Source organism: Acomys russatus, chromosome 22 (assembly GCF_903995435.1).
Source record: "Acomys russatus chromosome 22, mAcoRus1.1, whole genome shotgun sequence".
Taxonomy (NCBI): Eukaryota; Metazoa; Chordata; class Mammalia; order Rodentia; family Muridae; genus Acomys; species Acomys russatus.
The window spans coordinates 17,153,903-17,166,885 of record NC_067158.1 but is presented as its reverse complement, the minus strand read 5'-3'; the positions used below and the strand labels follow the sequence as shown (position 1 = coordinate 17,166,885).

The following is a 12,983-nucleotide window of genomic DNA, read 5'->3' as shown; positions in this document are numbered from 1 at the left end:
AGTCATACAGGAGCATTTACTCCATGCCAGGTACTGTTGCACTTATTTAAAAACACCAACTTAATACTCATCTTACGATTCCATGAGGTAAGCTGTGCTACTGCCCCCCTTTTAGAGATGAGAAACCGAGGCACTGGGAAGTTTAATGGCACGTTTCAATGTCACAGAGATAACTGCACCTGAGCTAGGGATGGTATCCAGACAGTTGGGCTCTAAAATACACCTTCTCTCCAAGTAAATTGCTATGGCTACCTGTGCCATGACTCCCCAGGACTAACTGTAGAGGAATGCTAATTCAGAACATGGCTGTTCTGGCAAGAGATCTTATCCAAAGACCTTCTAGGTCTGTGTGATCTGGCTGGAATACGAATACAACCTTTAGTCCAGGAGACATAGGTAAACAGATCTGAGTTCAAGGCTAAGCTGGTATAAAGCAAGTATCAGGTAAAGAAAAGCTTAGATCCAGGTGTGGCGGTACATGCCTTTAATCCCAAAAGAAGAAAAATCAGTTTGCAGTTTGAAAGTGATGTCTAATTGAGTGGCAAATCAGAAGATTTGACAGAATAGGATAAATCCAACTCTCAGGAGAAAAGAGAGGAAAGGGAAGCTATGTAAGGGGCAATACAAAGAGGAGAGGAGGCAGCTTTACCGGGACAGTAATGGAGAGATGGGTGGCAGTTAGAGAGAACTCAGGTGGAGATGGAATGAGCCAGAAAACGAGAAGCCAGAAGATTAGAGCAGATTGTTGAGTTAGTTTGAGGCCAAGCAGGCAATTCCAGGCTGAGAGAGAAGCCAGATTAAAGAAGTCAGCTGAGAGATGAGTTTAAACCAGAACAGCTGAGTTAAACCAGCCAGCCCAGAGTTCAGAAAGAACAAGTAAGGGTAAGCTTTTTAAGCTGTAAGTCTCTGAGGCTGCAAAAGTCTAGGCTTACAGTAGATTGTACAGAGGTTAGAAGCTTCCAGTAGTAGGCCTAGGTTAGCAGAAGGAGCCAGTAAGCTTCCGAGACAACAACTGAAACAGGGAATAAAAGTTAACTTTTACACAAAAGTTTGCAATTAACTTTGTGCTGGTTAGGTTTTTGTTTGTTTGTTTTGCTTGTTTGTCAAGTTGACACAAAACTATAGTTATCTGGGAGGAGGAGACCTCAGTTGAGAAATTCCTCCTTCAGATTGCCTGTGTGCAAGCGTGTGCTGCATATCCCTGATTAATGATGGATGTGGGAAGGCCCAGGCAGCCATGTGTGTTTGCGGGGGAGGGGTGCACAGTTGCACAAGTGATCCTAGTTGTGTTAAAAAAAAAACCCAACCTGATGCTGGGCATGGTAGTGCACCCCTTTAATCCCAGCACTCCGAGGCCGAGGCAGGTGGCAGGTGGATCTCCTTGAGTTCTAGGCCAGCCTGGTCTACAAAGCAAGTTCAGGACAGCTGGTGCTACACAGAGAAACTCTGTCTCGAAGAAACCAAAAAACAAAACAAAAAGCCTGAGTAAGGCATGAAAGTAAGCCAGTGAGCAGTGTTCCTTCATTCCTCTGTTTCAGTTCCTGACTCCATATTCTTGCTTGGAGTTCCTGACTAGACTTTCCTTGATGACGGACCATATATTGTAAGATGAAATAAAGTCTTCCCTCCCCAAGTTTTCTGATCATGGTAATTATCACAACAGAAAGTAAATTTTTCTGAAGATAGGTGGCAGTGGGGACATTTGGTGCTTATGGGACAAGCTCCATTTTTATCTGTCTGGGTAAATCTCGCCTCTGATCTCAACTATATGCTGTCCACATAGAATTCAGCATGCCAAAGCCAGGCACGGAGGAGTCACACGCCTTTAATCCTAGCACTTGGGAGGCAGAAGCTGGCAGATCCCAGGCTTCACGGCCACCCTGTTCTACAAAGCAAGTTCCAAAGAGTCAGGCTACACAGAGAAACCCTGTCTTAAAAAAAAAAAAAAAAAAAAAAAGGAAAAAAAATAATTCAGATGGAGCTATTCCATGGCCAACGTGTAGCACTTTTATTTAAATCTATGTCCACTGCAGAGCACACTGCCCTCTGGTGGCACTGGGAGAAGATGTTGCATGTATGGCCTCCGGTTTTTGCTGGTTACAGGCACTTCGTCTTGGTGTTGAGAAAGCTGTCGGCTTATCTGGACACAGCAGAAAGCCGACAAAGACTTATCCTGGAACACCTGTTGTCTAGAATGTAGCAAAGAGCAACCTTCCAGGAACCGGAGATCCAAGTCAGGCTGACCACAACATGCAGAAAAGCCTGAGAGAGAAGGATAGGGAGACCTCACCAGGTGGCAGCTCGTCATCTTGAGGGTAATGTGGGAAAGGGATATAGGACAAGACCCCAAGGGAAGGCAGGATTGAACTTCAATTAGGGAATCCGATAGGTGGTATAAACTGGAAAATGGTCTTACTGATAACCCTACTCAGAAAGTCTACATTTGAAGAAACATGGTCCTTACCTCAAAGCATTTTGGCCTAAGGATTACTTCATTATTTATTTTTTATGAATAATATAAATTCCCAAATATTAATAGTTTTCCTTATCTTGATATCAAAATTGGCTTCCTGAACACCTCTCTATGTGTGCCATAACATGCCCTGGTAAAAAGTAACAGGAAAAATAATAGAGTAAGTTGCTTGCATAAAATGGTAATTTTTGGAAAGGCCATTTTAAAGATACTTGTGTGGTTCTCAAAAGCAGACATACATTAAAGTCACAGGAAGAATTATGGTATGGCCCCTTTAGTCAGCTCAGATTGGAAGCAGAAGGATCCACAAACGACCAATTTTTCCTAAACACAGGAAATTCACAGCAGCCAGAGTCCAAACTATCTCAGCTTGATTAAGCCCCTCTGTTCTAGCTTCCTCACAAGACAAATGACTTGAAGGAAGCTGATAGCAACTTGTCAGCTCTTTCCAACGGTCTTGTTTCCCTGCTTTACAAAACGCATCCTTCTGCTTCTGTGCAGTACAAGCTCTCATCCTGTTTTGTGGGAGTGGAGGTTGCCCCATGCATGAATAGAAGGCTAATTAGAACTTTATCAGACTTGTTAAGATTCTGCCTCTGGTTGTAGGGGAGAGCATCACATAATGAAAATGTTTCATTAGAGCTGTGCATTCCGTTCGTGTTAGGCTGCCACAGACCGTGTATCCAAGGAATAGCTGGATACATCTCCAGCCCTCATTGGGCCTCTTTCATCAAGGCACGTTGGAAGTGGAGGGACGCTGCAATCAGCAGATATCCAACCTGCTCACAGTTTCTCAGAGAAAGAACCATGTTTAATTCCCCCTCATGTTCTTTCCTATCTCAATAACAATCTACTTTCACACTGCCTGCTTCACACACCTCCTCCCACGCCCCCACCCCACCCTCCCCCGGCCCCCTGTACTCCCCTACCCCTAGACGGAGTTTCTCTAGGTAGCCTTGGCTGTCCTGGACTCACTTTGTACACCAGGTTGGCCTCAAACTCTTGGCCTCCCCAAGTGCCACCATGCCTGATTATAAACTTATTTTTATTTGCTTGTTTGTTTTTCTTTGTTTTCGAGACAGGGTCTCTCTGTGTTAGCCTTGGCTGTCCTGGACTCACTTTGTAGACCAGGTTGGCCTCTAAGTCACAGCGATCCGCTTGCCTCTGCCTCCTGAGTGCTGTGACTAAAGGCATGCGCCACCATACCCAGCTCATAAACTTATTTTTTAAATGTTCATTAGTGTGTGTGTGTGTGTGTGTGTGTGTGTGTGTGTGTGTGTGTGTGTGATGGCTAGAAAAGGCACACGCACCAAGAAGTCCAAGGAAAACTGTGTGGAGTCAGTTTTCTCCTTTCACTTTTTCCTGGGTTCTGGAAATCAAACTAAGGCCACTAGGCTTGCACAGTAAGCACCTTTACCTGAAACATTTTGCTAGCCCCCAAACACCTTTTTCCTGGGAAAGGATGTATATTATTTGGGACCATTTTATTTTTCTGCTCAAAACAAATTAGCTAACTGAACTGTATTTAGGCATTTGTCTACCAAGCAATTTGTTTTCTCAGTCAGCAAGATTACTACTTGCATAGTTTGAGCCTTAAATTCGTCCACACTACATATTGGGTTGTTGTGATTCTAACAAAGCCAACTTTTAAAAGACAGACACCAGGGAATCATGTTGCCTTTTGCAGGGCTCCTGGTTTTGAAGATAAAAGAATTAAAAACAAACAAACAAACAAACAAAACAGACTCAGTAGGAAACTAAAAGACAGTTTTGAGTTTAGGGGAAAAATAAGACAAGCAACAGCTCAGCAGACGCTGGGAGGAGGGGGGATGGATGAGAGGGAAAGCGAAGGCCATGCTTTTGGAGTTAAAGGTCAGAAAAGCAAGCAGGCTGAACAATGCATGCCTGTGCATGGTTACATGGGGTAAGAAGGGTCTTCAGACTGAGTGAAAATGCCGAGAACCTTAGGGCAAGCGGGGTTAGGGTTTCTGGTCAGTATCTGAAGGAGACATAATGAAGGAAAGGTAAAAATTTCCAGTGAAACGAGGCAGGCTTAGCAATGAGGGTTGTAGACAAAGAAACCAGGAGAGAGGAGGGGGGAAAAGCACACTTCCCCCTCCCCCCTACTCTCTGACAACCAGCTCCCGACTCCTTGGAGCCTGACCAAGTGGCTTGTTATGCCCTATACAAACAATTAAGAGCCTAACCCTTAGTGACCTCTCCCTAAATTGCAAGATGTCTTAGCTGGTAGTCGGGAGATATGGGAGGTGGGGGCCAAAGCTGTAATTTATGACGGGGGGGGGAAAGGTCCATCAGTGACTTCCAAGCTTGTCAGTATGTGTTTAGTTATGTACGATTAGTAACAAAAAAAGCTATTTAGTTCTTATTGGACCCTCGCCAGCCACAGCTTTAGTAATCTCGGTTTTACGTCTATCTAATGCTGGCTGTGGCCCTTAACAAATCTTCCCTGAACTTGGAGACTTATTCCTATTTGATGACTGGTGACGAACTGGTTAGGGCTCAAGGAGTGGCGACCAAAAGGCGCCTCCTCTCCACCCGTCCCGGGTCGTTTCCGCCCTCCCAGGGGAGTCCTGCTCTCAGCAATTCCGCGCCTTTTCTTTTTTCTCTCTCTCTCTCTCTCTCTCACTGCCTCTGTCTATTCCTATTTTGACTAGCTTGGCAAAAAGAACAAATTAAGCCTGAAGCGGACCGGAAGCCACTGGACTGCTTAGGTAAAACCGTCGCCACAGCGCGGGATAGGCCTCCCTCACACAAGGCGGGCGAGAAGCCCGAATTCCCGCGTCGGGGCCTAGGCGGCGACCTCCAAACCTTCCGAGCCCCGCCCCCTGTCCTCCCTCCACCCCCCCGCCCATGCTGCCTGCCGCGCGCGCTCCTCGGCCCCCCCATCCATACACGCATGCGCGGCGCCGGCCGAGTACGTCACGCCGCGCAGGCGCACTCCGAAGGGCGCGCTTTTCGGTGGCTGCAGGCCCGACAGGGAGCGCAGGTGGGCGCCGGCAGGCAGCTGTTCTCCGCTAGGGCTGCGGTTGCCGCGCTGGCTTTGTTTTGTTTTGTTTGTTTGTTTTTTGGTTGATTTTCCACTCGGTTTGTCGGAGAGGGTGGTGCTGGGAAGCCCGGGGCGAGGCAGTCGCTCTGGGCGGCAGCGGCGGCTGAGAGACGCGGGCCGTTGGGCGTGACGGTTTGGGGTCAGGTCGGTCGCAGCTACCTCACGCTAGGACCCTAGGGAAGGCTGGAGCCGGTGTGCCACCTAAATGTAGTCATTCTGAGCACCGTGCTTTCGGCCATGGCAGTGCTAACACAGGTGGAGTTCTCTAATCTGAAAATCCAAGATGCCCCAACATGTGAGGCCCAACAGAAATCACAAGGGGGACATTTCCTCATCATGAACCTTTATAAAAATTTTTTTTTTCATTCCTGTTCAGAAAATATAAAGTTAACCTTCTGGTTATGTGTCTAAGATATATATATATTAAGCATATGTGAGTCGCGTTTGGAATGGAGACCTCTCCCTGATATGTGTTAAGCAGGAAATCGGACACACTTCTGACCCCAAGCATTTGGGATAGGATACTTTTCACTTGTGATTAAGTAGCTGGTTCTGGGCCATGCACAGTCATTATGCCCTGAGGGAACCTTCTGAAGGGAAGAAATAATACCTTTTCTGATGCTTTCAATTATTACAAAAATCTGTCAGCTAAATAATGTTACACACTGCGTGTGTGTGCGCACGCAGCTGAAAACTGACATAGCATAAGAGATATACTCAAAGTTACTGCTCAAAGAGTATATCATTCACCCAGAATTCGTGGCCTGGGAAATGGTTTAGTGGGCAAAAGCTGTTGGGCCTGAAGACTGGAGGTCTAGGATTCCTGGGAACTGGTGTGGTGAAAAGAGAAAACCCAATTCCTGCAAGTTGCCCTTAGACCTAAACCCACAACCCTCCCAGTGGATGCAGTTGATTAAAACAAAACTTTTATATCCAGTATCTGAAGGAGGGCCTTACGGCTTCAGATCCTGTGCTCTTAAATGTCTATGCTACTTTGCCACTAGTAAATTCGAGTCCTATAAAGGTCGAAAGTGATGTCTGGTATGTAGTAGGCACTCCAGTTTTAATCATTATTTTAATGGATACCATAGTCCAGGTATTGAAGAAAATCTAAATGCAATGAAAAGTAGTTTTTGCTTGCAGAAAGCCAACTGTCTAGTTTGAATGACAAGCAACATTATTAATCAGAAGATTAACAAAGAAGATTGAAATGTAACTGATGCCTGTACTCATTAACCATAATATAGATTCTTATCAAGACCACAAAGGTTGAAATGACTTGGCAGACAAGTCAGTACCTGTATCATTGAGCAGTGGTGACAAACAGATTTTGGTTGTCTGTATTTGTAGCTGTAGGATATGACTGAGTAGAAAGGAAGTAAAATTTGGGAGATGAATAAAAAGCTGGTGGTGGAAAAGGACAAATTTTTTTGAGCACAACTAGAATTGGTGACTTTAGTTTATAGACTGAAATGAAACTGTAAAGATACTGTGAACGTTTGTGATTGATATTTTCCAAGTCACTTTCGGTTTTTTATTTCTGGTGTTGTACAATGGAGACTAAAATAGGGTTAAAGCAGATGAAAGCAGGGCTATTTGTCTCAGAACTGTTGATCTAGTTTCAATTTAAGTTACAGTTTCAGTAGATGTTAAGTTTCCTATTATTAGAAGCAAAGGCTTTTGAACACCCTACCTGTAATGTGGTAAGTTCTTTGCACAGCATTGTCGGAGATAAAAGTTAGTTTAAGCCTGGTGGTGGTGGTGGTGGTGGTTATATCCCTTTAGTGTCACCACTCTGGAGGCAGAGACAGGTGAATCTGGTTTACAGATTGAGTTCAGGATAGCCAGGGCTACACAGAGTAACCCTGTCTCAAAATACTAGAAACAACAACAACAAAGAGCTATGTTAAATATAGCTCATACACATAAAAAAGTATCTGTTATTAAGTTGTGGTTCCAGATAAGTAGCAATTAAATGTAAAACGCTGACATTCTTTTTATTGTAATACTTAAGGAAACCAATAGCTTTTCTTAAATTTTTTTTTCTAGTTAGTATATAGATGCATTCTACATTACAAAAGCAGTTTTACATTATTCAGTGGTGAGTAGGGCACATTTGTGCCAAGCTGTGTAGATGGATGGAAGGTACTATTTCAGGAATCATGTAGGTCCTGAGAATTTAGGTTGGCAGGCCTGAGAGCCAGTGTCCTCTTTTGTTAAGCCATCTCTCTGGCCCAATTGTGTATTTTTCTAAGATTCCCCTATAACAATATAAAGGGGCTTATGAGACCATCTTGAGAAAAATCTGAAGTAAAAGTCTTTTACTAGTGGACTACTTGTAAATGAAGGATCCATCTTTCATAGGATTTCATTGGCTGAGATTTTTTTCCCCCTGTTGGAAGCAGCAGCATGTAAATATCTGTTGAGTCCATCTCTGGTGGAGGTTAAGTCTGAAGTTTCTTTGTTGATTTTGTTTGGATGACCTATCTCATAAAAGTGGGGTATTGAACCACTGGTGATTTTTAAATCTGTGCATATTCTTGTATGTGTGCACATGAGTGTTATAGAGGCCACTTGTTGATATCGAATGTCTTCTGTCACTCATCACTTCACAAATCCTGTCTTTAAGTTGGTTACAAAGGCTTTTGGGAGAGTCTCATGTATCCCAGATTGCCTTTAAACTTAACATATAGTTGAGAGTGATGTCCTTGGACTTCTCTTGCTGGATCCACTGCCCAAGTGCTAGGATTATAAGCATGCATAGTTACACCCAGTGTGTGTGCTGGGGATCAAACACAAGGAATCAGGCATGGTAAGAAGCACTCCACCAACTAAGTCATATTTCCAAGCCCTTTCCTTGTTACCGTTAAATCCTTTGTTTAAACCCATGAGTAGTTCCTCTGTAGGAAAATTACCTTATAAATAAAACATTTTAGCATTGAAGAAATCATTATTTGGTTGTCCTTAAGCTTGAGAACTGCTTCAGTGTATCTTTCTGTCATGAGTACTTGAAATATATGATAAATTGGATGTTTCTTTTATAAATCTGGTTTTATAAATGAACTGTATAAATCTAATATATATATATATATATTTTTTTTTTTTTTTTTAGCAGAGAGTTTTATACTTTTGTTTTTCTTCATACTGATTTGTCTTTATTTTTGTCATGTTCTAGAACTTTGACATGGAGTCTTCCAGCTCTAGGTCTATGCATGTGGATGAATGGCAGAAGAATTACTTTATAGTTACATCTAGCACATGTACACCAACACAGAAGGCAGATGCATACCGTGCACTAATACTCCGTATTCAACATGCACGTGCCAACTCTGAGATCTCTCAGGTCTGTGCTACCAAGCTGTTCAAAAGGTATACAGAAAAATATTCTGCAATTATTGATTCTGACAATGCTGAAACTGGCTTGAATAACTATGCAGCAAGCCTTCTTGCTTTGGCAGGATCCCAACAGGCTGACAGTGACAAGTGGCAATCTGGATTATCAATAAATAATGTTTTCAAAATGAGTAATGTACAGAAGATGATGCAAGCTGGCAAGAAACTGAAAGAGTCTCTGTTGAAACCTGCTGATGCATCAGTAGTCTTCGGTAAAGAACACACTATCTTTGAGCTTAGTGCTTGTAGAGGTTCTAGAGCACGTGACCAGTCCAGTTCAGTTCGTGACACAGACAAGCCCCAAGCCATCCCAGGGAGCAGTCGGGGACATTCCTCGTTTCATAGTGCTCTGGTACGCACTACTGCTAAGACTTGTCCCACCTCCTCAACACCTTTAGGTGAGTCAGCCAATGCAACATTTCACACTACACCGTTATTTGGAAATACCAAAAGGGAAAGTCACAGCTCTCCTAAAACCAACTCAGGACTAAATATGTTCCAATCTAATCTGTCCTGTTTTCCTTCTGGCTGTGAAAATCCACGAGAAAAGAAATCTTTTTATGACCCTGGCACCATTGACATGTTGTCCAATCTAACACCAAACAAGGTTTTTAGTAAAACAGAAGACAGTGGCCAAAGGGAAGATGATAGCCTGCCTACCTTTAAAACTGCAAAAGAACAATTTTGGGCAGAGCAAAAAAAAAAGTGCCACCGATCCCAGCATACATCCAGATCTTCATCTGGTGGTGTGAAAAAGTCTCTGGGAGCTGGGAGATCGAGGGGGATATTTGGAAAGTTTGTTCCTCCTGTATCTAATAAGCAAGATGAAAATGAACAGAGTAGAAAGATGAAGCACAAGTCTACTAGGGCAGAGTCTCCAGAACCAGAACACCCCATTGATGACCGTCTGAAGAACGTGGAGCCAAGGATGGTCGAACTTATTATGAATGAAATTATGGACCATGGGCCGCCAGTAAATTGGGATGATATTGCTGGAGTAGAATTTGCCAAAACCATAATAAAGGAAATTGTCGTGTGGCCCATGCTGAGGCCAGATATCTTTACTGGATTACGAGGGCCCCCTAAAGGGATTCTGCTCTTTGGGCCTCCAGGGACTGGTAAGACTCTGATTGGCAAGTGCATTGCTAGTCAGTCTAGAGCAACATTCTTCAGCATCTCTGCTTCATCTTTGACTTCTAAGTGGGTAGGTGAAGGGGAGAAAATGGTCCGTGCATTGTTTGCTGTTGCAAGGTGTCATCAGCCAGCTGTGATATTTATTGATGAAATTGATTCTTTATTGTCTCAACGAGGAGATAATGAACATGAATCTTCAAGAAGGATAAAAACGGAATTTTTAGTTCAGTTAGATGGAGCAACTACATCTTCTGAAGATCGTATTCTCATGGTGGGAGCCACAAATCGGCCCCAAGAGATTGACGAGGCTGCCCGGAGAAGATTGGTGAAAAGGCTCTATATTCCTCTTCCAGAAGCTTCAGCCAGGAAACAGATAGTAGTTAATCTCATGTCGAAGGAGGAGTGCTGCCTCAGTGATGAAGAAATTGAACTGGTGGTGCAGCAGTCTGATGGGTTTTCTGGAGCAGATATGACACAGCTTTGCAGAGAGGCCTCTCTTGGTCCTATCCGCAGTTTGCACACTGCTGACATTGCTACCATAAGCCCAGATCAGGTTCGACCAATAGCTTATATTGATTTTGAAAATGCTTTTAGAACTGTGCGACCCAGTGTGTCTCAGAAAGATTTAGAGCTTTATGAAAACTGGAATGAAACATTTGGTTGTGGAAAGTGAACACAGCAATTGAGGAACTGTCATCTAGTAACCTTTAGCATAGGAAGCTTGGGGTGTGCCCTGAACTCTGTGCCTCACATAAGAATGATAACAGCTAGACTACTTATTGATATATTAGTATGTTGTGTTTGCCTTGAAGTTATTGTGTGATGTATAAGCTCACTTCATTTAAACAGAATGGCATTTTGTTTCTAAGTGAATTGATATTAGAATGTTAGTGTGGTAATAATAAACGTCACTGTAGTATGGCTTACATTTGAAACAGCTTTCTTGGCTTAGAAAGAGATAAGATCTTACCAAAGGCTAGACTGAAAGCAACAGGAACTAAACCACATTAACCTGTGCTGGCTTGTAACTTGTGGGTTTTTTTCCTATCTAAGTTAATTGATAAAAACATGTTTAGAAGTAGCAAGGTGGCCGGGTGTGGTAGCGCATGCCTTTAATCCCAGCACTTGGGAGGCAGAGGCAGGAGGATCTCTGTGAGTTTGAGGCCAGCCTGGTCTTCAGAGCGAGTTCAGGACAGTCCAGGCTACACAGAGAAACCCTGTCTACAAAAAACGAAAAAAGAAATGCAAGGTGTAATCTGGTATCAGGGATGTAGCCTGCCCCAACAAAAGGTGCTAAGTGTGGTTTTTCTCAAAGGATCTGCGATGTTTTCCATTAATATTTTATCTGATAGTACTCCAAAGCCTATTATTTCACCCTCTTTCAAAATTTCAAAGTTTTTAAATTGTATAATTTTGTTTTGTGAAACATGTTTACTGTAGAAACTTAAGACAGAAGCAAAGAGAATAAAAATGATTGTTAGTTTATTACATTGATGGGGATACTTTATTTTGCTATAATTATTTTGTTTTATACAGTGCTGTGTTTTTACTGTTTATTTCCTTTTGTAGTCTGCTTTGTTTTTCCCTTCCAACTGGTACGCAGCCGTGTTGGCATGAAACAATCTCTCTGTCTCAGTCTCCCAACTGTAGCAATTACAGGCCTGTGCCACCATGCCCAGTTAGCCAGTTCCTTTTCTTAAAGTATATCATGATTTTGCATGCTATCATAAATCAGTAATCTTCCTTTACACACTGTTGTTTTGGAATCCATGGTATAGGTGGGCTATAATTAATTAACAAAAGAGTTGATATTTTCTTTTGTGATGACAAAGTATTAAAAACTGCTATGAGGAAAACACATCTACATATAGAGGATGCATTTCTCTCACTGCACAAAACTAAATTGATCAAGGATAATGTCAGATGTGATATCCCAAAAGTACTAGAAAAAATAGGCATATATTTCAAATTGTAAGCATGGGCAAGGACTTTCTGAATGAGATTTCCAGTAGCACAGGAAATAAGACTAACAATTGACTCATGGGATTGGATAAAACAAAAGGCTCTATACAGTAGAAGAAATTGTGGATTGGCAGCCCACAAAATGGAAAGATGACGAAGTGCATTGTAGTACTGGAAAAGGGAAGAAAGATTAGTCGTTCCAAATAGCACGGCTTAGGTGTTTCTGTATTGGATTGTTGGTGTTCCCAGGCTGTGCTTGTAGCCTGCCCATGGAAAGGCCATTGAAATTGGTCTTCGCAGGGCCCAATCCTCAACGATTGCTCAGGCAGCAGAGCAAGCTGTGGGCCAGCAGCAGACTTTCCTGAAGGAAATGCAGAGACTGGTCCTGCAGAGTTTTATGTTCCACTAGGACCCACTAGGAGCTCCCCACATTAGAGTGATTTAGAGCAGTCTGGCTTTTGTGAGCCTTATGACCTGAAAAGTGAGTTATTTGATGAAGCAGTGAGTTTCAGGGTACTTACGAGTTCTGTTTTACCTTGTAACTTGTCTAATTATTCCATTCGCAAAGCCATACTCTGTACAGTCTATGAAGGAAATTCTTTTCTCCACATCCCTCTCACTAGTACACCTGGGCAAGCATCACTGTAAGGAGGCTTTCACTACTTCATTTTAAAATATAAATTGGTTTATGTTCCCTATAAGAAAAACCCTTCAATTGTTTCCTGTTGAAATGAAAATAAACCTCCAATTCTTTCCTAGTAGCGAACATTTTATTCTTTCCTATTCTGCTTCATCCCTTTAGCCAGATGTGATGTCACAGGCCTTTCATCCTCATTTTACCTGGAGGCAAAGGTAAGCAAATCTCTATGCTACCCTGATATACATAGGGAGTTCCAGGCCGGCCAGAGTTAGAGTGTCTCAAAAAAGTAAAGATTCCAATGTAGGAAGAACAGT

General features: G+C 42.8%; 1 protein-coding gene across 1 annotated transcript; it reads left to right on the top strand.

Annotated features, from left to right (window-relative positions):
* Positions 1–5,442: 5,442 nt before the first annotated feature.
* On the top strand, positions 5,443–11,104 carry Fignl1 (fidgetin like 1). The gene is made up of 2 exons (XM_051165038.1): positions 5,443–5,480; positions 8,716–11,104. The coding sequence occupies exon 2, from the start codon at positions 8,725–8,727 to the stop codon at positions 10,738–10,740; it is 2,016 nt and encodes a 671-aa protein (XP_051020995.1). The 5' UTR covers positions 5,443–5,480; positions 8,716–8,724; the 3' UTR covers positions 10,741–11,104.
* Positions 11,105–12,983: the final 1,879 nt, after the last annotated feature.